Below are 23,043 nucleotides of genomic sequence, written 5' to 3'. Positions count from 1 at the left end.
GATTGAATTTGTATCAATGTTCATTATATGCACAGAGGCTAATTGGGACAAGAGCTACAGCTTCTAGTGGAATTGAATTGTTTTTTGAGGCCCACTTGATGCACCGTTAGGTTAATTGGGACTGGACCTACAGTTTAAAGTGCTATCCGAACCACTGTGCAATGTGCCTCTACCAGGTATCGAACTTGGGACCTCTTGATTACAAGGAGACGATGTTGACATTATGCCATCGGAAAAGCCCTTCTATATAGTGGAATCCGAACCATTTAATGAAATGTTAACTGCACCGGGGATGTAAACGGGAACCCTTGATATCAAGGCAGCAGTTTTATCGCTACACTATAGGGACTGGGAGGCCAATTTTTAATCTTTCCAATGCTTAGCATTTAGGAATTAGGTAGTTGGTAGTTTGTGAACTCTTTGATTTTTTAACGTTGTTTTTCTCCCTCTCAAATATTTTCAGCGATAAGGATAGAAAGGTTTGTGTTGCTGCAGCCATAAACCTTCGGGCTCAACTATATGCTGGTGAGTTAGTTAGTTTAGGATAGATATAATGATGAAACCAATGAGAGAACATCGCTAACACTCATGCAATTGTCGGTACTCTGATGAGGAACTAACCAACAGAAAAACAGAAAGGAAACCTAACGATTCTTTATATTTTAACTTCGTCCTACTTACAAAAATTCATTTGTCACATCTGTTAGACCTATTCCGAAATATAGTGATACGATTTACAGAGGCTAATAATTGTACATATTTAGCTGTATATACCAACAACAATCAAGGAACAGCCACTGAATATGTCCACCTACCAGGCAGGCGGAAGATTTCGTAGCAATGTTTGGTGACTCATGAGTGGTCAATTACTTTAGCATCGAATGATCAGTGAACCCTTGATTTTAGAATGCATCGTAATAAAGCAATTGTGATCTAACCGAACTAGAAAATGTATATTTGAATATTGTACTTGCCCCAATGGAAGTTTTATAATGGAAAATGTAAATTTTAATTTTTAAGTCTTGAGTCGAAAATCTAGGGGGGCTACAAGGGGGGTGGGCTAGCCCCTCTGTAGTGCCGTCACTGGACATAGTACTCACAGCAAGATCTAAAAATTTCTTAATTAAAACATTTCAACATCTGAAACATCAATCCAAGCAAATTGGCCTTGTAATAAATGCACAAAGAACAAAATACCTAAGATGTGCGAGAGATAAAGGTGGAATGGAAGACCTGACCATAGATGATGATCATATAGAATGGACAAAATCCCTCAAATGCCTAGGATCAATAGTGAATAGATATCACACAATATAAGAAGAAATCAAAGAGAATTGTATCCAGAAACAAAGATTTTTATGCCAATTTTGAGCTATTCAAAAGTAAAGAAATATCAAAGAGTGCCAAACTGAGGCTTTATTATACCATAATAAGACCTATTGTTACATATGCATGTGAAACATGGACACTCAAAGACTCCTGCAAATAAAGATTATCAGTATTTGAAAGAAATGTAATAAGAAAAATCTATGGCCCAATTAGAGAATCTGAAATAATAATTCAAAATAACACCGTAATAAAATTTATCAAATCTCAAAGACTAAGATGGCTTGGACATGTTCATAGAATGCCACAGGAAAGGCAAGTTAAAGGGGTATACAGATGGAACCCAGTAGGAACAAGAGCAAAAGGCAGATGGAAAGATGATGTTATTAGGGATCTGAAAGATATGAAGATCAACAAATGGTGGAAGGGTATCCAGAACAGAAAAAATGGAGAGAGTTTGTTGAGAAGGCCAAAACTTTCAGTGTATGAAGTTGTAGGGCCTTATGAAGAAGAAGAAGAACTTAGGATCAGAGTTTTCATAATATAAAATATTTGCTCTTCTTCACCAGATCTTAGTCGCAAATTTTTCCAATTTTTTACACTCAAGTTCATTATATCGTTATCTCAGACGGTGCTGAGGAACAAACTTCTTCCTTCAAAGATTCCAACCTTGACTTCTTAGTCTATCAGCATCTTTATATTTGTTAATTTTGCAGACCAATCTTGTTCTGACTCTTAACTTAAAAATACCGTATTTACGCATGTATAATGCACGTGCGTGTATAATGCGCACCTTGGTTTTTGATGGGGAAAAGTGACAAAAAAATTTATCTCGTGTATAATGCGCAGTATATTCCAGGTTCAAGAAATGGTTTTCTTAGTTGTAGCTCGTAAAGCTGTTGCTATGCCAATCAAGATCTAGTGACATCATACCTATTGAATGAGTCGCCTGTTGCTATGTGGACCAAGAGGAGAATATCCTCTTGTGTAAACAGTAAGTCACCAACCCAAGCCACCTCCCCCCCTCTCCCTCCACTGTGTTTAACATCCCAAAGCTTTCACTCTTTAACCACCTTATTTATTCTGTAATAGTAGAAAGGGAGATCAAAATTACATTATGGATTTGCAGTGGTCAGGAAGTTATTTTCTGTTATTTCTTGCCCAACAAATACCGCTGATACACATCCCATCACATGGGAGGTGGATTCTCGAAGTCTGCCAGAACGGCACTTTTTTTCTTGTCTAGCAGAACATTATAGTTCAAAGTGAAAAATCGTGGAAAATGGCCTTGAAACTTTTATGCGTGGTTTTGCTCATTTTCTCTTGAGTTTTTTCTAAAAAAAAAACCTTCAAAATGTATACTTTTTTCATGACTGACGTAACATTTATAAGAGGCCCATTCAGGACTGTCAAACTAACAGTTAGCAAAACAAGATTTCTTTCATTAAGGCATTCCCATACTCCATATATTTATTTATTTATGCTAGTATTATCCTGCTGAAAAACAGCTGGCTGGCCTTAGTACAGCAGTACGTATACATGTAAATACAAAAAAGTCATAAATTTATAATACAAGATTGAATGATAAAAATGTGACTACAAAAGAGGTACTAAATACAATAAGAGGTACAATAAAATATGAATGATAAATACATTAAAATATACATGATAAGTCATTAAAATAGGCCTGGTGAATGATTAAAATACAATTGATCTTTAGGCTCGTTGGAAATCATTATAACTACCGACTATGAAATTTAAAAACTCATTATATTTATAATCTGTAGATGTTGTCAATAACGACCCTTTAGTACGTACTCGATACGGCGTAGCTCGTATAGATATTCTCGATAAAAGCGTAGGGACAGAGTAGTAACCTTCTAAAATTTTCTCAACGAATTTTATATCATTTCTGTTTCTTCTAACTGAAAGGTATTCAACTTTTAACTTGTTCAATAGGTTGTCATAACTATAAAATAATTTAAACAATTTAAATCTAAAATATAAATGGGAAAGGAATTTCTTTTGTATATTCTCAATGATGTCACATTTTCCAACACCACAGGAAAAATTCCATGTCACAGAACTGAATTCCAGAATGGGTCTGACAAAAGCCATGTACATAACTAAGAGAAGGTGGAGGTTGTTCAGACCTTGCCATTTGTTAATGATCCAACCTGTCGGTTTTCTACTTGTTGACACCATATGATTAAGATGCATCTTAAAGCTAAGTTTCCTGTCAAGAAAAACCCCAAGATCCTTAACATCTTCTACAAGACTAAGATTCACATTGTCTATGTTATAATTGTAGCAGAAGTGCTGTCTCTTGCGTGAGAAGGTCATTGCAACTGACTTAGACAAGTTGATAGAAAGTTGATTATTATCTAACCACTTCTTAATTGCATTCATGTCCGTTTGTAGTTTATAATGGTCATTTACATCATTAATCTCTGCATACAGCTTAAAGTCATCAGCATAAAAAAGACATTTCGAATACTTTACAACATCTTCTATATCATTTAGAAATAAAATAAACAAAAGGGGACCCAGGGGAGACCCCTGAGGTACACCTTTGTTGATAAAACCAGGTTTCGAAAGAGCATTTTGAAACCTGACTTTAAATAATCTGCACCTAAGATAATTACTAAACCACTTACAATAAATCGGTGTACAACCATAGTTGCTAAGTTTCGCAACCAATGCTTTATGGTTCACAGAATCAAAAGCCTTAGACAGATCTAGGTAAATAGCATCTAATTGATGTCTATTGCTAAAAGCCTGAGAGATGTCAGTTAAGAATACTGAATGATTGATATGTCATATTATTTGGCCAGTAATACATTTTAATTATTATTTTCTTTCTTCCAAAGCACCACAAAAATCAGAACGTTCCTTCATTTTTTGATAAGTTTATTTCAATTGCTTTCACATTAGTGTTGCCATCTTGAATGGAATACTGTTACCATATTCAGAAACTACAGAATTCAAGCTTTACAACGATATATAACATGATAGGGTTCCGTAAACATGCAAAAATGTTCCGTGCATAATACGCACCAAAGTTTTTGGGTGCAAAAATTTTGGAAAAAAGTGCGCATTATACATGAGTAAATACGGTATTCAGGATTCGTTGGCTGCTTCCCAAAGGGAGGGATTGTTTTCTTAAACATCGTAATTGGTTTATGATTGTTTTTGCACCTTATATTGTTTTGAAATTATCCCAGCACACTAAATACATACATTTGGTAGAGACACAACTTTCTTATTACATGAAGGACCTCACATTACATCTGCATGTAAGTAGGATTGTTAGTATCACAAGCACAGAAATCGCCACATGAATTTAGGTCGAAATTCTCAAAGGCGGATTTCTTGTATCTGTGACAATGGAACAGATGATTTGTTTCCTGTCAATAGCAATAATCACGATTCCTGTATACTACTCTTTTGTTCTGGCTACCAATGACTTCAACTTGATAACTTGTTTTAAAGTATTTTTAGTAAGAGAAATCAAGTGTTAGTGGACACAACATTCTTGACATGTACCATCTTGCCTCTAAACTCAAATATCCATCTTGCTTCTTTTTCTAGTAACAAATTTCTAGAGCTAAGCAAGTATAGAAATATGTGTTGTGAATAGACTGTAAACAATGTACATAAGTACCATTGTTAATGACTGTAAAGCCTTTTGGCATTTCTTTTTCAGTTTCCGACAAAGTTAAAACCTTTTACTTGCAACAATATGTCCAACAATTTGGTCAATGTCAAAAATATTAACTTCCCATCGAGAAAAATTGTCTTTACAAACAAGGGACGAAGTGGGCGTATCTCAGTTTGTGCTGAAAAATTTTCGTCACAAAAAGACATAACTCAATATACAACAGTTTGGAACAATAACTTTTTCACTAAATGTTGAGATAGGACACTTTGACTAATCTAAAAAACTGAATATCTCGAAAACGGATGATAGATCAGGGACGTTGATTTGCAGATTGTGGGGACCACCACAGTATTCACTACATGTAGGTGAAATATCTCAAATTTAGCTTTTTTTGAGATTCAACACTTTGTGACAGGGTTGACGATATGATAGGCTTATTTTTCTTTGTAGAACTGACTGCGATGTCACACAACTATCTTGATATGTTTGGAATTGTACTTTGTGCCATAAATTGGAGGTCAAAGTATCATCTTTTGGCATGGTGGTGCTCCTCCGCACAGGGGAAACATTCATGAATTTCTTAATGTGCCATTTCCAGAGTGCTGGATAGGAAGGGGCGAATATAAGGCATGGCCACCATTATCACTAGACCGCATCCCTTTAGACATTTACTTCTGCTGCTACATCCAGCAAAATAGTGTTCATGACAACGATTTTGAGCATTTGGGAGCGGAATCAGAAAAGTTGTTCAATCTCTCATACCTGATGTTCTTAGTTATGTATATGTGACAAGAACTGGAGTATTTATCGGATTTGTTTAGGGCAACAAACAGAAGCCACATCGAATTGAAAAAGAAAGACTTTATGTGTTAGTCTTTCGTTATACATGTATTTTAAAATGTTTACTGTTTGTAGTTCTTTCAGTAAATAGTTTTGAAACCCCACCAGACTTTAGGTGCACACAATATTAAGTATATATTTGGTCTAGGAATTAATTCGTGCGGTTGTTACGCACACATTGAAGCAGTCATTCAAACACAAAATACATAAATACCTTAAGAAAAATATTGTCCATCGCGAGCCACCACTTTCGCCCATCTGACAGGCAAGTTACGGATTCCGTGGCGAAAGAAGTCCTCATCCTTTGAAGCAATCCAGTTAGAGACCCATTTTTCGATATCTTCTGAAGAAGTGAACCGCTGTCCAATCAAATCGTTATTCATGCAATCGAACAAGTAGTGGTCCGAAGGAGCAACGTCTGGTGAATACGGCGGGTGGGGTAAAACTTCCCATCCGACATTTTCTAAGTAGGTTTTGACCGGTTTTGCGACATGTGGGCGAGCGTTATCATGTTGAAAAATAAGTTTATCATGTCAGTTCTCCCATTCTGGTCGTTTCCTGGCCAGAGCTTGCTTCAAACGCATTAATTGTCGTCGATAACGTTCTCCATTAATAGTTTCACCCGGTTCCAGCAGCTCATAGTACACCACACCTTTCATATCCCACCATATGCACAGCATAACCTTTGCACAGTGAATATCTCGTTTCGGTTGTGATGGACCTGGTTCACCTGGCTTCACCCAGGCCTTTTTTCGTTTCGGGTTCTCGTAATGGATCCACTTCTCATCGCCAGTAACAATGCGATGCAAAAACCCCTTTCTTTTCTGTCTTTGAAGCAGCAATTCGCAAATGGTTTTTCGTCTTTCAATTCATGTGGAACCCAATGTGACATCTTTTGAATCATTCCCATGGCTTTGAGGCGTTTGGAAACTGTTGTTTGATCAACGCCTAATGCTTCTGCAAGTTCTTCCTGCGTTTGACACGAATCCTGATCGAGCAATGCTCTCAATTCTTCGTCTTCAAATTTTTTTAGCTGTTCAGGTTGCTCTTGGTCTTCCAGGCCGAAATCACCACTTCTAAACCGTGCAAACCACTTCTGACATGTTCGCTCAGCTAGCGCATGGTCACCATACACTTCCACCAAAATACGATGACTTTCGGTAGCACTTTTCTGCATGTTAAAGTAATGAAGCAGAACACCCTGCAAAAACACTTTATCTGGCATGAACTGCGCCATGTTCAGTTGACTACAAAATGCTGTTGTTGACGCATCAATCAACTGCCCTATACTACGAACGATGCGCGCTGACAGGAGTTTTCAATGCATGTGTGGCTACACGGAACTTTGGGACGATACGCTCGTTACGCCATCTCTTGTCCAGGCGCACAAATTAATTCCTAGACCAAATACATAATATTTGTACTTTATGCTCTGTGTGAGTGTCCTTCAATAATGAAAGGTAACAACAGTTATAAAAATACCTGTAAGGAGAAAATATGAATTGTGCAACTGCACCACAGTATACTTGTGAAATGAGTGTGTGTGTTGAGTGTACACTGACAGATGCTTCTGCTGTGCAGGTGCCCTGCATCTTGCATGGTCTAAAGAGGAGAAAAATAAGAAAATTCAAACAATTTTTTTGTTGATTATTCCAATAATTCTACACTCACTGTTATATCAAGAAGAGAAAAATCCTTAGGTGCTGCCATTCAATTATCAGCCCTAAGTGAGTGAGGGAAACACAAAGTGATGCAGTCAGCTGCTTGACATGTATCCTGACCCTGCGTTGCCAAAATGTGCAGCATTATTCAACACACCATTTTCATATTTATTCAGTGCACAGTGTGTATCATCATGATTCATGAAGGGAAGAACTTTACACAACAAAAGTGCCTCCCTGCTGGTGCATTGGTAGCATCGTTGCCTTGTAATCAAGTGGTCCCAGGTTCGATACCCGGTGGAGGCACATAGTGATTCGGATCCCACTTTAAACTGTAGGTCCAGTCTCGATTAGCCTTACTGTGCATAAAGTGGACTAAAAACACAAACTCAATCAATCAACTTACACAGCAAAAGCAGAGGCATAATATCGAACGCTGTTGAATTTGTTGACAAGGGAGCAAGGGAGGGAAGTTATGTACATGGCAACAAGGGGTCATTCAGGTACAGACAGAGGTGAATATTTTCATCTGTGGTGACTGCGAGAGGACTCTCCACTTTGCAACGTGGGAACCATCTTTCTCTCTTGGCATTATTCTACTTATACTTTTGCTGCTGGTTTAATCGTGAAATTTTCTGACAAAATGGTTTCCCGTTCTGTGTATTTTTTTTCTGAGTTTGCGTAGTAATATTTTTAAGTAGCTACCGCTTCAGCACAATTCATCTGAGTATCATGGTTCATACGTCTTTCTCTTCAGAATAGAACAGGCTTTCAAATGTGTTCCGCTACAATCCACCCTTACCGGGTTGCATCTGGCAGGAGAAACCCAAAGAAACAACTAAATAGGCTCGTTAGTCCTGGGTTCCCATCCCGTTCCTCACCAGAGCGCTCGGAACCAAAGAATCAATCACAGGCAAGAACATTCTGAATTAATGTTGCAGGGTGATTGCTGAAAACTCGCTAAAATGGGCTTTATACATTTATTTACATTTCAACAAAACAAGGCTCGGATTCTTCCAATAATTCTCTAATTTACATTATTTACATTCCTCTAACTTGAGCCCCACGGCAGAACTGCCAAGTGGAAGCTAAGCATTGGCAGAACTGCCTCGGGATGCTTTTTCTCAAGGAGGCCACTGGAGCCCGAAGATCGCTCTCCCTTCTGCTATCCAGTTCATAAACACACTCCCCCTGTCCTCTGTCAGAGGCCATATTTATACTTCCTCCCGCATCGCATGGGGGAGGGCTGAAAGTTCAAACCTTATTGGCTCTTTTAAACTACATAGAACCATGGAAGAAACCCAAGCATACAAAATCATACACAATCACAAAAAAGAAACAAAGAAACAAATACTGTTTGTAACAGTATTATACTCCCCTCGCCGAAAAAAAAGGGCTTACCCTTTGAGTCCAATGTCCTGGTGAGGTTTGCCTGAAAATAAAATTAAACACTAACACCGTCCACTTCACTTCACTTCACTGACTTTACACTTTCCGGAATAAGTCTCTCCGAATGTTCCTCACTGCATCCGGGGATCTCTGGAACCGGTGACATTCTAATTCATCATCATGAAGTCCCTTTCCACTTGTGGGCTGGGGTGTAAGGGGTACCTTCCACGTAGGCGCCCAAAAGTCAACCTCACTTCCACGTAGTGCACCCTGGACTAAAGACTAACGAGGCTCTGACGACTGGCCCCATGGCCAGTATAATTTTGTTTGTGTTGTCCTGTTTTTTGTCCTTATTTGTGCTGAGTGTTCTATGCAGCCTCGGCTTTTAACAACTGTCAGAACATTTTAATCTTTTATTATTTTAATTAAGCAACGTTAGAGTTGTTACGTGTAACGGTAAGGTGGCTGGACCCCGTATAATGTGACGGGTGCAAAATAGCCTTAGTGCTGACGCACCCAAAAATTTTAAAATCAAATCAAATCAAATCCACTTGTGGGCTGTTTAACATCCATGGCAAGGACGTCCTCTTCCAGGCTGCTTCCTTCTTTTGAGGTTCTGGGATCAAACCTCTTCCCATCCACTTCTAGGGTAGGAGTAATATCCAGCACGTGAATTCGCGGCACTTCTCTGCTTAATTACTACAGAAAGTGCAAACACTCGCGAGTAAATATATGCCTCCGAATAAAAAGAAACTTTTTACTAATATAGATTTCTATTAGAACTGTCCCTTTAAAGAAACTATTTTCTAAGGGATGCGGCAAAGGAGATAAGACTGGTTTGTTATGGTCTACCCAGCTGTTTCCCCCGAAACTCCATGTGGTGTCTCTGGGTCAGCTGACCGTTCTTCCCAGTGCCTTTCGTTTCCACCAGAAACCATACGTCACGCTTCGGGCATCTTTTCACCTGGTTGTTCACTGCTAATGCGATCGAATCCAAGTTTTCTGACCACTTGCTGTGCTCCGTGCAAAACTTGGCTATCGCTCTCTTTACTGTCATAATTGCTGCTTCTGGGAGATCTGCTTGTGGGTGGTATGGAGTAATGTACACGGGTTTGCAGTTGATAGTCTTGAGTACTTGACGAAACAGGCAGCTACTAAACACACTTCGATTATCACTGGTAAATATCGATGGGAAGCCGTAAAGGTGACAATATTTCAATAAAGTGTTGGAAATTGTCCTAGCTGTCACTGTAGTCAAAGGTGCCAAGAATATGTGTCTCGTGAAAGAATCTTCAATGAGAAATACGTAGCGATAACGCCCCCTAGAGCTGGTCAGAAATGGTCCAAACAAATCTCCGTACAATTTCACTCCTGGGCGTGGCTGATTCCGACTTCTCATGAATCCCATCTTTTTAGAAGAATCTGGATGAGGCATGATCTGAAGTAATCTCTAACATCAGAGTAAACATTTTTCCACGTAAACTGTTCCAAAATCTTGAACAGAGTCTGAGCTGCCCCTAGATGTGCGGCGTGAACTTTGTCATGGGATATTTGCAGCACTTCCGGTTTCAACAAATCCGGTGTCCAAATCTTTTGCTGCTGTCCAATCACGGGAAACATCCCCTTCCCTTCCTCTATTTTTCTGTAGAGAATCCTATCTTCATCCAGGTAAGAAGTGCTCAGATAAAAATCGAAAACTTTCTTGTTCAATTTCTCATCCAATTGAACTTCCTTTCCCTTAAGGCACGCAATTAACAAAGACAAATATGGGTCCTTCTGTTGCTCTCTTTCCCATAATCGCTTATCTTCCAAGTTGATATTGCTAATTGTTATTTCGTTTACTTCCAACTTATTTGCATTAGGTTCTATTGCTGATTGAGTGCAATCGTTGATTTCGCCCCGAGGCTGGGGTGTCATATCTCCAAGGAGTTCAACAGAAGCGGTGTCAGGGTTGTCTCTCAAAAGACGTTTAAAGAAAACAGAGCAATAAAAGTCTTTATCTTCGTTGTCCTGTCCATCAGCATCCGAATTAGATAGTGCCATTACATCTTCCTTAATGTCAACTAAGGTTACTTTCTCTCGTTCCGTTCACTGCGCAGCCGAAGAGCAGGACTCGAACCAGAGTCCTCTCTTACCAGGTAAGTAGGCTTGTTTCTTTTCCTTTTTTCCTGGAACTTACTGAATTTCTCATTCACATCTTTCTCGAATTCGTGGTGATACTTATATCCACCATCCAGGCATTCAAAACTGAGATAACCTTCATCCTTCAGGTCGCTAATCGGAATATGATCTGCTTTTCCTTTCCTCGGCGGTAACCTTTTCTTTCTCTTGACTTTTTCGGCTCTGGGTGTTTGCAACACTTCTTTGTCGTGGTTCTCTTCTACGTGAATGACAGTGGACGACAGGAGGTTACTAGTTTTCTTTTCTTTCTTCCCAATTGTGTCAAAAGGAATAATATCATCCCTTTCATTCAGAAAAGCCCAACCGTTCAACGTGGGTGCAATTAAAATCTTCGACCTGGCCATAAAACTTCTACCGGCGATCAGGTCATTCTGAGTATTCTCCAAAACAAAGAATTTCTCTCGGACCCGTTGACCATAGAAAGTAACATTGAAAAAGATGTATCCCACAGTTGTTGTTTTCCCTTCAGCTAACTGTATATTCAACTTATGACGTAATTTCGCCCCCTTTTCTTCCAATTTCCGAAATAAGGACAGCTCATGCAGGATATATTAGCGCCGGTATCCATATACATATGGATCTGAATGCCATTTATTTCTCCAAAAATGAGAGGTTCCTGAATTTTACTATTTGACATCTTTACTTTTGTCGAATTACAGGCGCGTCTCACTGTTGCGCCCTGTCCATGACGTTCTTTTGACACTGAAACATTATCTTTCCTTGCAGCTCGGCGAAAACTTGCCAGATGTGCAGTTGATTGACAAACGTAACACTTGCGTTCTTTGCCAGACATTCCTGGGTGGTCAGTCGCTTTTGTCTCCCTCGAAACAGCAGGGGGTTCCTTCCCTAACCTAGAATATTTCCCAGGGTCGAGCACACATAGCAGATCATCGCCCGCAGCGGTACTCGCCCCTCTAACGACCACCAGTCCCTCGGACTGAGGAGGTGTGGTGCCTCTCAAGGCAAAGTTAATGATTTCCTGTTCTGTCTCATACTGACGAAACGTAGCATTTTCCATCATCTCTCCCTGTAACTTCAAAGCATACGCGTGAAGATCTTTCATGCTGTTAAAATTCTGACATCTTAATCTCTCACGATACACAGGGTTACATTTACGCCGAATAAAATTAACCTTCTCTTCGACTGTAGTGGTGGATTTTGCCCTCTCGAACCATCTATCTATCTTGCGAATATAGACTGCCAATGACTCGCTCTTTAGCTGAAAGCGAGAATCCAAGAATCGCTCTAATTCTCGTTCGTGATCCAACCCATGAAAATTCTTGAGCAACAAATCCCTGAATTGCACATATCCTTCAAACGGGCTTGCAAAATTAAAAAAATTCCTTCGCTTCTCCTTTTAACGCTAACGGAAGGTGATACAGCAATAATACAGTTCATCCAAAAAGCTATAAACTTCCATCCCTTTTGTTTCCCCATTAAAAGTCGGTAACTGTACTCTAATGTCGTCTGGAAGAATCTTCGGCCTGTTTGTTACTCTTGCATTGTTTTCTGAACCCATTGTTTGCGTCGAACTCGTTTCCCCTATAGCGGACGACAACGTAGACTTAGCCCTTGTCAGCATTTCGACCCTTTTTCAGCAACCGTTATTCAGTTTCCCTTTCTTTGCCTGTGTCCTTTCACACAAAAAATCCAAGGACGAGACCCAAATAATTCTCTGTTCCGCTACACTCCACCCTTACCGGGCCGCTTCTGGCAGGAAAAACCCAAAGAAACAACTAAATAGGCTCGTTAGTCCTGGGTTCCCATCCCGTTCCTCACCAGAGCGCTCGAACCAAAGAATCAATCACAGGCAAGAACTTTCTGAATTAATGTTGCAGGGTGATTGCTGAAAACTCGCTAAAATGGGCTTTATACATTTATTTACAATTCAACAAAACAAGGCTCGGATTCTTCCTATAATTCTCTAATTTACATTATTTACATTCCTCTAACTTGAGCCCCACGGCAGAACTGCCAAGCGGAAGCTAAGCATTGGCGGAACTGCCTCGGGATGCTCTTTCTCATGAGAGGCCACTGGAGACCGAAGATCACTCTCCATTTTGCTATCCACTTCATAAACACACTCCCCCTGTCCTCTGTCCGAGGCCATATTTATACTTCCTCCCTCGTCGCATGGGGGAGGGCTGAAAGTTCAAACCTTATTGGCTCTTTTAAACTACACAGAACCATGGAGAAACCCAAGCATACAAAATCATACACAATCACAAAAAAGAAACAAAAAAACAAATACTGTTTGTAACAAATGGTATGAGGAAAGGGAAATCGGGGATAATTCGGGAAATTTCCCTCCGAAAAATCCCTTTTGGTAAATTTGGGGCCCTCTGGACCAGCTCTGGATATAGGTACCCAATTATAATCTACCTTGAAAAATACTATGGTCTATACGTAATACGTCTGCCAAGTTTCATTGCAATATCTTTAATAGGAATGAGGGAAAATAAATATTTCGCAATCCTGTTTGACAATACTATTAGAAACTCACAAACTCAAAAACCAAAAATAAATCACCAACAGTTCAAATAACGTAACACCAAGAAAAATGTACATAAAGCAATTGGCTAACCGTGGCACACAAACGAACTCACATTTGCACTTTGTCAGCATAATGCAAAATTAGTTTACTTTCCTCTGAACTACTACTTCTTCTTCTTTGTCAGCACTGAAAATCGTGACTAAATAAAAGCTTATTGTTTCTTCAATAGCAAAACATTATTTCACCAACAAAAAACGTATTATTCCCTTCAACACAGGTTGCTTCAGTCAGAGATTTTCGCAACACAGAATAAGCTATAGTGACCTCAGGCGTAATATTACGCCAAACACAGGGAAGAGGTTAAAAAGTAACTTTTTAATGAATGGTGCATAATGAACCAAATCAACTCATATTGACTTGGACATAGATTAAAAGTTAGTCGGAGATACATATACTAAAATCATAGTAAAACTTCACTAGTCATGGTTAAGAAACTACCCACCTACACGTACACTTGGGCGCACCACCGAAATAGGCATTCTGATAAGGCATTTAAGGTTAAAAATGTTCTGCCACAAAAAATAGTTAAGAGTTAACGGAATGTCATTTTATTAAAAGTCCATTCTGTGCTTTTCTCTATATCCATCTGCTTTTTGGAACTTTATTGTATTCTGTTACAGCTCCAGAGATTCTAAGCATGGAGCCTTACAGTCACGCAGTGGATTGGTGGTCGTTGGGAGTTATTGCATACTGCTTGCTGTGCGGAATGGTGAGTACTGATATTTATTTTATTTATTTTTTATTATTTTTTTGTTTTTTGTCCCTTTGTATCAGTTTACAACTGAGAGACACAAATGACTACGTACAAATCATTTTATGTTGGGTTGCAGTCTATGGCAAGGTGGTACTGTTTGTGAAAATCATTTACAACCATTTACTACTTCTAATGGTGACTCCAGGATTCAGCCAGGGAAACCGAGGTAATTTACTTATAAATGTGGTGCTTCACCTGGTCTTTTTGTGACTCCATTGCTGTTGTAAGTTGTACCAAAATCCTATTATCTACCTATGACTGACTGATCAGGTAAACAAATGGGTTAATTGCTAACACATAAATGTACCATACTTATGTAAGGAAAACACAAAAAATGAAAAGAATACAGATAATGAATGACAGCACAAACTTCCAGTTTCTGTTTCTTCTGGGCAGAAATAGTAACAGAGGCAGTAAATTAACAAAACAACAAATTAAAGAACGAAGTTAAGAAGGAATTTTATTTTTATAAGGTTGATTGTTTTTTTTCTAATTCAATCGAAGTCCTGTCCTTTAACCTGCTCTTGGACCTTTTTTGGTTTTGTTGCCAATTTTTCCCAGAGTTTAAAAATATTTTTAAAAAATATGAATACATCAAAACTTGTTTATCCAAATTTGATTGAACCTCACCCATTTTGAATAATTGGGAATATGTATTCATTAAACATGTACTGTTCATTAAAAATTACAGTGAGTGACATGATAATCAATAAATTGTGATATGGCACTGCATTGTATGTCATAAAACAACTGTTACCACCAGGGATGTAGCTATGTCGATCAGTTTTTGGGGGAGGGCAAATATAAGATTTTTTTTATCAAACCATTATATATATCGCATGTGTGTGTATACACACAACTGTGGGGTGGACGTCCTTGAGACGAACACTCCTGGATGTTGAAAACAAATAAGAAAGGAAGTTTTTCTTTAATTTATTCGATATGAGCTAACAAGGAGCACGTCAATGTGCGTGCTTGCTTTACTTGAGAGTTATACTGATGCCAGCACAATGTGTGTTTGTGTGTTGTGTGCACATGAGGGGAGGGGGCAGACGAACACACACACGTTGATCGAAATGTAAGACATGAATGTCAAAACTCTTGACCCCCCAGCTGACCTCGTGGCGGAGTGGTTAGCACAGCATGCTACGATGCCAGGGGTCCCGGGTTCAAACCGTGGCCAGCTGGACATATCTTGTATGTAGGAAAGGGGTAATACGTTTACTACTGCCCCGCTTCTGTCATGATCAGTCTGTAAAAAAATCCCCAGGGTGGAGAAGAAGAATTCTGTATCAAGTTCCCACTGCCCAAATTATGAGGTGGTAGCATTGTCTCCTTGTAATCAAGGGGTCCCGGGTTCGATACCCGGTGGAAGCACAAGTGGTTCAAATCCCACTTTAAACGGTAGGTCCAGTCTCGATTAGCCTTACTGTGCATAAAGTGGACTTAAAACACCAACTCAACCAACCAAGCAACCGAATTATGAGGAAATTCAGGAGGGGGAGAGAGAGAAAGTGAGAGTGAGTGAGTGAGTGAGAGGAAAGGATATATGATACGAATATATTTTTTCTACCCAAGGCGAAATACCTTTGTCACTTACAAACCTGTAAAATAATCTTTCCCCTCAATTTGCAGGATAAAGCCATACATTTGGGGTTAATTATTATGCTAATAAATAAGAATATATTAAATATGGCTGTTCCCTGCAAAATATTTGTCCCACACATGTCGCTAGCCAGCTACTCTTTTCTTTCTTGAATAGACTTATGAAATTAGCAGGTTTTAACCTCGCAGAGATTACAGTTCCATTGATATGGCTAATTATTATGGTGTATATTGCATTGACACACAACACTATCATTTGCCTTTCATCAGACTTTTATGGGCCGGTTGTATAAACATCACTAACTGGAGATAAGATTTGACCTACGATCTGGGAATGAACTAAGTTCAAGCTTTTGTCATGTTGTATAAAGCTAACTGTCGATTTGTCGATCTTAGATCAAATCCTGATCTTGGGTCAAAGAAATACGTTTGGCAACGTGGCAAATCCAGACATGTCGCTAGTGTGCCTGTGATGTCCAATTGTCCAACACTGAACAGGAAACATTTTAAAGTCTGTTTCGGAAAATGCATGTATTTAATATTTGAATAAAGAATAAATCTGAGGTGCTGGATGTAGTAAATATTCGAACATGTTGCATATTTGGTAAAATCATGTAAATTAGATACTAAACGGCCATTTATTGCTTGTGCGAGTTCCACGTGGATGAAAATGTCTTTGACAATGAAAGCAACTATCGGTTCTCGGTTGCAAAGGGGAGAATATATGCATGCATAAATAGAATTTTTTTTAAAAAAATCTGTATTTCTTTTTAATGCAAAAAAGAGATATAACAACTTTGTTATACTCAGATTTGGAGCTATTGTTCATGTGAGGAGTTGTTTATTATATTTATTTTGTGATTACACGATAACGTGTTACAGGTGGACCATTAGTTCCTGTAGAGTAAGTACTATACGGAATTTTCCTTGCACTTAATTGAATAACCTACGTTGTGAAATGTAAAATGTGTTTACGTTTTCCCGAATGGAAAGAAATATTGAAACAACAATGGCGTTTGTACTCTCGGATGTAAATTATGCCCAAAACAAATAATATTTGAAATAAAATAAGATATGTGTTATTTATATATCAGGAGGAGAGAAAGCTTTACCAATTAAAATGCAAAAAATGCTCGGTTCATAAAGCAGTAGATATATACACTACAACCAAAATTCCATTCTGCGGACAAAATTGAATTGCAATGACACTTTCTGGATGCAGTATAGCGAAATCCCTCTTCATCCCAACGCAAGTTTTACAATGATATCAACGAAAACGTAAGGGGGTCCTATTTTCTGTTTGTATCAACACTTGATTGTTCTCAAGTTACCTTTCTGTGATCGTGAAATTAAACAATGTTACAATATGCTGTTGCAGTCATTTAAATCAAATTTCAAGAAAAAAATACATGGTATTTCAAATTGGAGGGAAATATAAATGGAAGAAATATTTATCATTGTTCAACTCAGTGTGCATGCTTCTTCTTTATTATTATAGAAACAGGATTTAATGAATTGATTCTCCCGTCTTGCCGCATATTTTACAAGCAAATATTCGTTAGTACAGCCATGTTACAACAGCTGAACTACAGTCAATGTCTGCTGATTGGAGAAAAATCGCTGGTCAACTTTGACCGCAGATCGCAGGGACTTAATCTCAGTTCAGCTTTTATACAACACAAAATCAGAGTTCAGCGTGACTGCAGATCAATTTTACTAGCTAATCGAGGCTTTATACAATCAGGTATAGATGTCTTCTCCTATCTATCTCTCCAGAAATATATTTGTTTGTGTATTAGCATTTCTGTCATTTTATGTCCCTTCTTACTGCCATTCTTGGCTAATCGCAATTACGATGTACTATGAGTGGATAAAATTGGTGAAAAGGAACTCCCATGTTCACTCGAACCCGGAACCTTCAAATGCGAGATCGTGAAGTGACCACTGAGGCAGCAAAAATATATTTGTTTCTAATTTTGGTGTATTACTTCAATTTTCTAGCTTTTATGTCAGTTGCGATGATGAGAAAGAATGATATAGTAGGACAATGATATATATATATATATCCATCTCTGACCAGGGTTCGAACTGGGAACTCTGAATTTGTAGCACATTATGTTGACCAATACGCTACGAAGGTTGGCTTAAGTCCTCAAATGTTGCTTTTGTGTCTTGATTCGACTCCAGTGCCCCTATACATATTAGTTTTAATTCTGTGTTTATAACAAGGTCATACACATCAACCAATGTTTTCGAATTGGAACCAAGTCATGGAACAGATTACGTGCACCGCACAAACATACCTTTTCCATTATCGTATACAAATCCTGCCACCCACCCACCCACATAAAAACACGTAGATTAAAGTTCCATGTTGCTTTCATAAAACCAAACTCCATTTCGTAGTATGCTGACATTACAGGGAAATGATCCTGTATTAAACTGAATGTGAGTCTCGATTAATAGGCCTACATAATGTAGATTTCTGATTTTTTTTTAGAGTCTGTGTTATATTTCATCAATTGTTAACGTTATGTATGATTTTTTTTTTATTCAGAGTGACTTTTCTGCGACTTATGGCTAATCGCATCGAACAGGATGGGTGATAATCAGATGAACTTGATGACTCACAAAGAACATCCATGCCCAGGCTGTGAATTGAACCCGGGAACTTCGGTGGCAAGATCGAAAGTCGAGCATTTAATGCATCTGCTATCAGGGGAGCGCATCGTATCGACTAATCTAAAAATTCCTCCCCTTCTTGTTGCTTGCATCGATCATGAAGATTCAAGGTTTTGTTTCCATCGTATTCAAGCGATAAGCAGGTGGCAGGTGCAGGTGGAAGGGAGGCCTCGGAAGTGTTTTCTTAATAGCCAGAACTGCATTGCGTAGCATGGCATTATCATATTAGATTCAGCAGTACCACAATTCTCTGTGGCAGTACTATTTGAGTCGGTTGTACATACATTCATTCATACATACATACATACATACATACATATATAAAGTCTTGTTGGAACCGAAGATTATTCCCTCGTAGTCCCAAGAATGTCACTTTACATGGTTTAGTAGAAATGATTGCTAGAATTGGCTCAGTTTTACAGGAATATCTAAGATTGATCAATGACTATTATTTGGGGAATCTACATTCAGAATGAACTCGTTAACTTAATGGTGCTGAGAATAAGAAAAGAAATAGTCTTAATAAATCCTTGTATATTCTTTGTTATGTTTGGGCAACCAAGAACAAATGTCATTAGTAGATTTTTAAATTTGTTCAAAGAAAATTGAGAAATAGAAGGAATTCTTTGGAGCTTGTGCATTGACTAGAAAACTTCTTTCCAATAGTCTCTTGTTGGTCTTGGATAGACTTAGGTACAAAGCAGCATCAGGATCAGGAGTTTGATAAGAGTGCAAACATGAAAAGGAAAGTGTACGTAATGGAGACCAAGCTAGGTTACTCAAATGTATAGTTTGTACTAGAATCGAACCCAGCACCCTTTAACAAGTAACCATGTTAGTCACTATACTCTATCAGTCAGTCCAAAGTCTCTTTTGGCATCACAGTCGTGTGTGCAAAGCTGAATATTTGATGGCACATATATAACAAAGCTCTCATGCGTTCAAATGGCTAATGCTCTCATCGATGGTGTGAGAGGTCCCAGGTTTGAATCCTGGTGGGAGCTCCAAAATTGCTGACCCGTCATCGAGAGGAGGCCTACCTGATGGTGTAGTGGTAGCCTTGTCATCTTGTAATTAACGGTTCCCGGGTTCGATACCCGGTGGAGGCACATAGTGGTTCAGATCCCACATTAAACTGTATGTCCAGTCCCGATTAGCCTTACTGTGCATAAAGTGGACGTAAAACACTAACTCAATGAAACCATCATTGTGAGTAGTGATTTATCTACACCCCCCAAAATTTCCTCAACACTCTCCTAAAATGTTTTTACAAAGGACCAATTTGTGGTCATTTTTGCTCTAAATTTACCCTTACATCCTTCCTAAATATGAGATCACACCCCGCAGATGGAAAATTCTGTATAAACCTCTGATCGTGAGGACAGTTGGGGAGCTACTTGAAAGCAATATAGTAGTGAATCCCACTTTGAATTTTTTTCCTGTAGTTTACGGTTATTACAAGCATAAGAAAACAGTTTTTCGTTGTGACGTTTCAGGAGAACACACGCTCCCTTCATCAGACATTTATTTTCATTTTGACTAAAGATACAGTTATGTATCTTCACATGTGTTACATAACTGTATCTTTAGTCAAAATGAAAATAAATGTCTGATGAAGGGAGCGTGTGTTCTCCTGAAACGTCACAACGAAAAACTGTTTTCTTACGCTTGTAATAACTGTAAACTACAGGAAAATAATTCTACAATGCAAGCAATGTGTACATTGCTGATGGAAATCGATGGTCCTGACCACACATAAAAAAAAGAGAAAAAAGGGGGAGGCAGGCCTTGGCCCTCACTTGCACCATGGTATTTAATTTCAATTATACTGACTAATTTTAGTTTTTAAGAGGAGCCGAAGATGACTTTTTATGCACTGTATGATGGTGCTCCCTTTCAGCTCACTCTTACAGTTTGCTTCAAAGGATTCCTCTCCCAGTGCGTGAGCTGGAGGGACATGTGGGTCCAGGACCCCTTTCCTTTTGGTGTCCACTGTGTCTCGTTACTATTCCTGTCTCCTAATGTATGCATGTAAACAGCAATAGTCTACATGTACACATAGACAGTGTAATCTGTGACAAAAATACACGGTAGCAAACATGAGTTTTACATCAGGCAATGTGTGTACTTTTCTTTTGTGTTTGTTATTTAACATCACATTTCTACCGCATTTGGCTAATCGTGATGAAGAGGATGATAGATGATTATACATGAAATTGATTAGAGGGCAGTCACGATGATCACCCATGCCCAGTGTGGGGCTTGAACGTGGCAACTTCAGTGGTGAGATCGAAAGTTGAACATATGCTTTGACACCGAGCTATCAAGATGGTAGAAAATACACTTCTTTTGTTTCATAATTGTTTTATGTTTTTATCTGATTTTATCTTTTCTCAACAGTTGACACTTGAAAGTAATTTCATTTATTACGTGTAGACGTATTGTCAATATGATAATGGTATAAGATTGATTACTTTTGCAACCTCAAAGAATTTAATTGTGAAAAGTAGCACTTTTAAACATAAAGATATCCATAAATATACCTGGTCTTCTCCAGATGGTAAAACTCATAATCAGATAGATCATATTCTCATTGATAAGAGAAGGCATACTAGTATAATTGACGTTCGTACACATAGAGGTGCTGACTGTGCCAGTGACCATTATTTAGTAATTGCTAAATTAAGAGAAAGACTCTCGGTGATAAATCATAAACAACAAAATCTAAAAGTTCTAAAATTTGATACAGGAAAGTTTACTGATGAAAGAATTAAGAAAGATTACCAAATTAAACTGTCAAATAGATTTGATGTTTTGCAGGATTTAAATGATGATGAAAATATAAATGAAACAGACGTAAATAAGAATTGGGAGCACATACGTAATGCAATAGAATCAGCAGCTAAAGAAAGTATAGGATACCATAAACCGAGAAAAAGTAAGCCATGGTTTGATAATGAATGTCATAATCTAATAGAAATAAGAAATCAGGCTAGACTTAGGTGGTTAAATAACTCTGATGATACAAATCTAAACAATTATAATAGAATAAAGCGAGAAGTTAACCGCACGTTTAGAAGTAAAAAAAGAGATTACTTGAAAACCAAAATTAATGAAATTGAAACAAACAGCAAAAATAAAAATATCAGAGATTTATATAAAGGTGTAAATGAGTTTAGAAAGGGGTGGCAACCTAAAGTAAACTTGATAAAAGATAAAGACGGTGATTTTCTAGCTGACCCAAGCGATATTCTAAATAGATGGAAGAACTACTTTAATGACCTTTTAAATGTTCATGTAGGAAATAAATCAGAAGTAAATGAAGTCCACACAGCAGAACCTTTAGTTCCAGAACCTAACTTGACTGAAGTTAAAGATGCTATTAAAAGGCTAAAGAATAACAAAGCACCTGGCATTGATTTAATACCAGCTGAGTTAATTAAATATGGTGGAAATTCATTAATATGTCAAATTCATAAATTAATTTGTTTTATATGGAATAAAGAAGAAATCCCTCAACAGTGGAAAGAATTCATAATTGTGTCTGTGTTTAAGAAAGGTGATAAAATGAACTGCAATAATTACCGTGGAATTTCTCTACTCTCAACAACATACAAAATATTGTCTAACATTCTTTTAACAAGACTAACCCCATATGCTAATGAAATTATAGGTGATTATCAATGTGGATTTAAACGTAACAGATCAACTACAGATCAAATTTTTCACATCAGACAGACACTTGAAAAAAAGTGGGAATATAATCAAAATGTCCCATCAGCTATTCATTGATTTCAAAAAAGCATATGATTCTGTCAAAAGAGATAAATTATATAATATATTAGTAGAGTTTGGAATACCTAAGAAGCTTGTTAGTATGATAAAAATATGCACCAGTGAAACAGAAAGTAAAATTCGTGTGGGTATTAATATGTCTGACAAATTTACAATTCATGATGGGTTAAAACAAGGAGATGCATTATCTCCATTGCTCTTTAATTTTGCCTTAGAATATGCTGTAAGGAAGGTAAAAGAAACTAAAGAAGGACTAAAATTAAATGGTGTGACTCAGTTGTTAGCATATGCAGATGATGTAGACTTACTGGGGGATAATGTGAATACAATTAAGAATAATGCTAAAATATTTTTCAAAACTGCTAAAGAGATAGGTTTGGAAGTTAACAAGGAGAAAACTAAATATATGCTTACAGGCCGAAACCAAGTGTTAGGTAATAATCAAAATCTAATTATTGATAACAACTCATTTGAACCAGTTTCCAAATTCAAGTACTTAGGAGTAATATTAACAAATGAAAATTATATTAAAGAGGAAATAAAAAGTAGGCTTAATTCAGGAAATGCATGTTACTTCTCTCTCCATAAACTTTTG

The 23,043-nt window shown here is 37.9% G+C and overlaps 1 protein-coding gene across 1 annotated transcript in view; it reads left to right on the top strand.

Moving 5' to 3' along the window:
* S6KL (ribosomal protein S6 kinase like) overlaps positions 1-23,043 on the top strand; it is a 208,766-nt gene that overhangs the window by 26,752 nt on the left and 158,971 nt on the right. The window contains exon 8 of the mRNA XM_083123413.1: positions 14,233-14,321. Coding sequence (XP_082979539.1) covers positions 14,233-14,321 — 89 coding nt within the window. The remainder of the gene's footprint in view (positions 1-14,232; positions 14,322-23,043) is intronic.

Source organism: Lepisma saccharinum, chromosome 6 (genome assembly GCF_977018435.1).
Source record: "Lepisma saccharinum chromosome 6, izLepSacc3.1, whole genome shotgun sequence".
In the NCBI taxonomy this organism is placed as follows: Eukaryota; Metazoa; Arthropoda; class Insecta; order Zygentoma; family Lepismatidae; genus Lepisma; species Lepisma saccharinum.
This window is presented reverse-complemented; position numbering and strand designations above follow the sequence as displayed.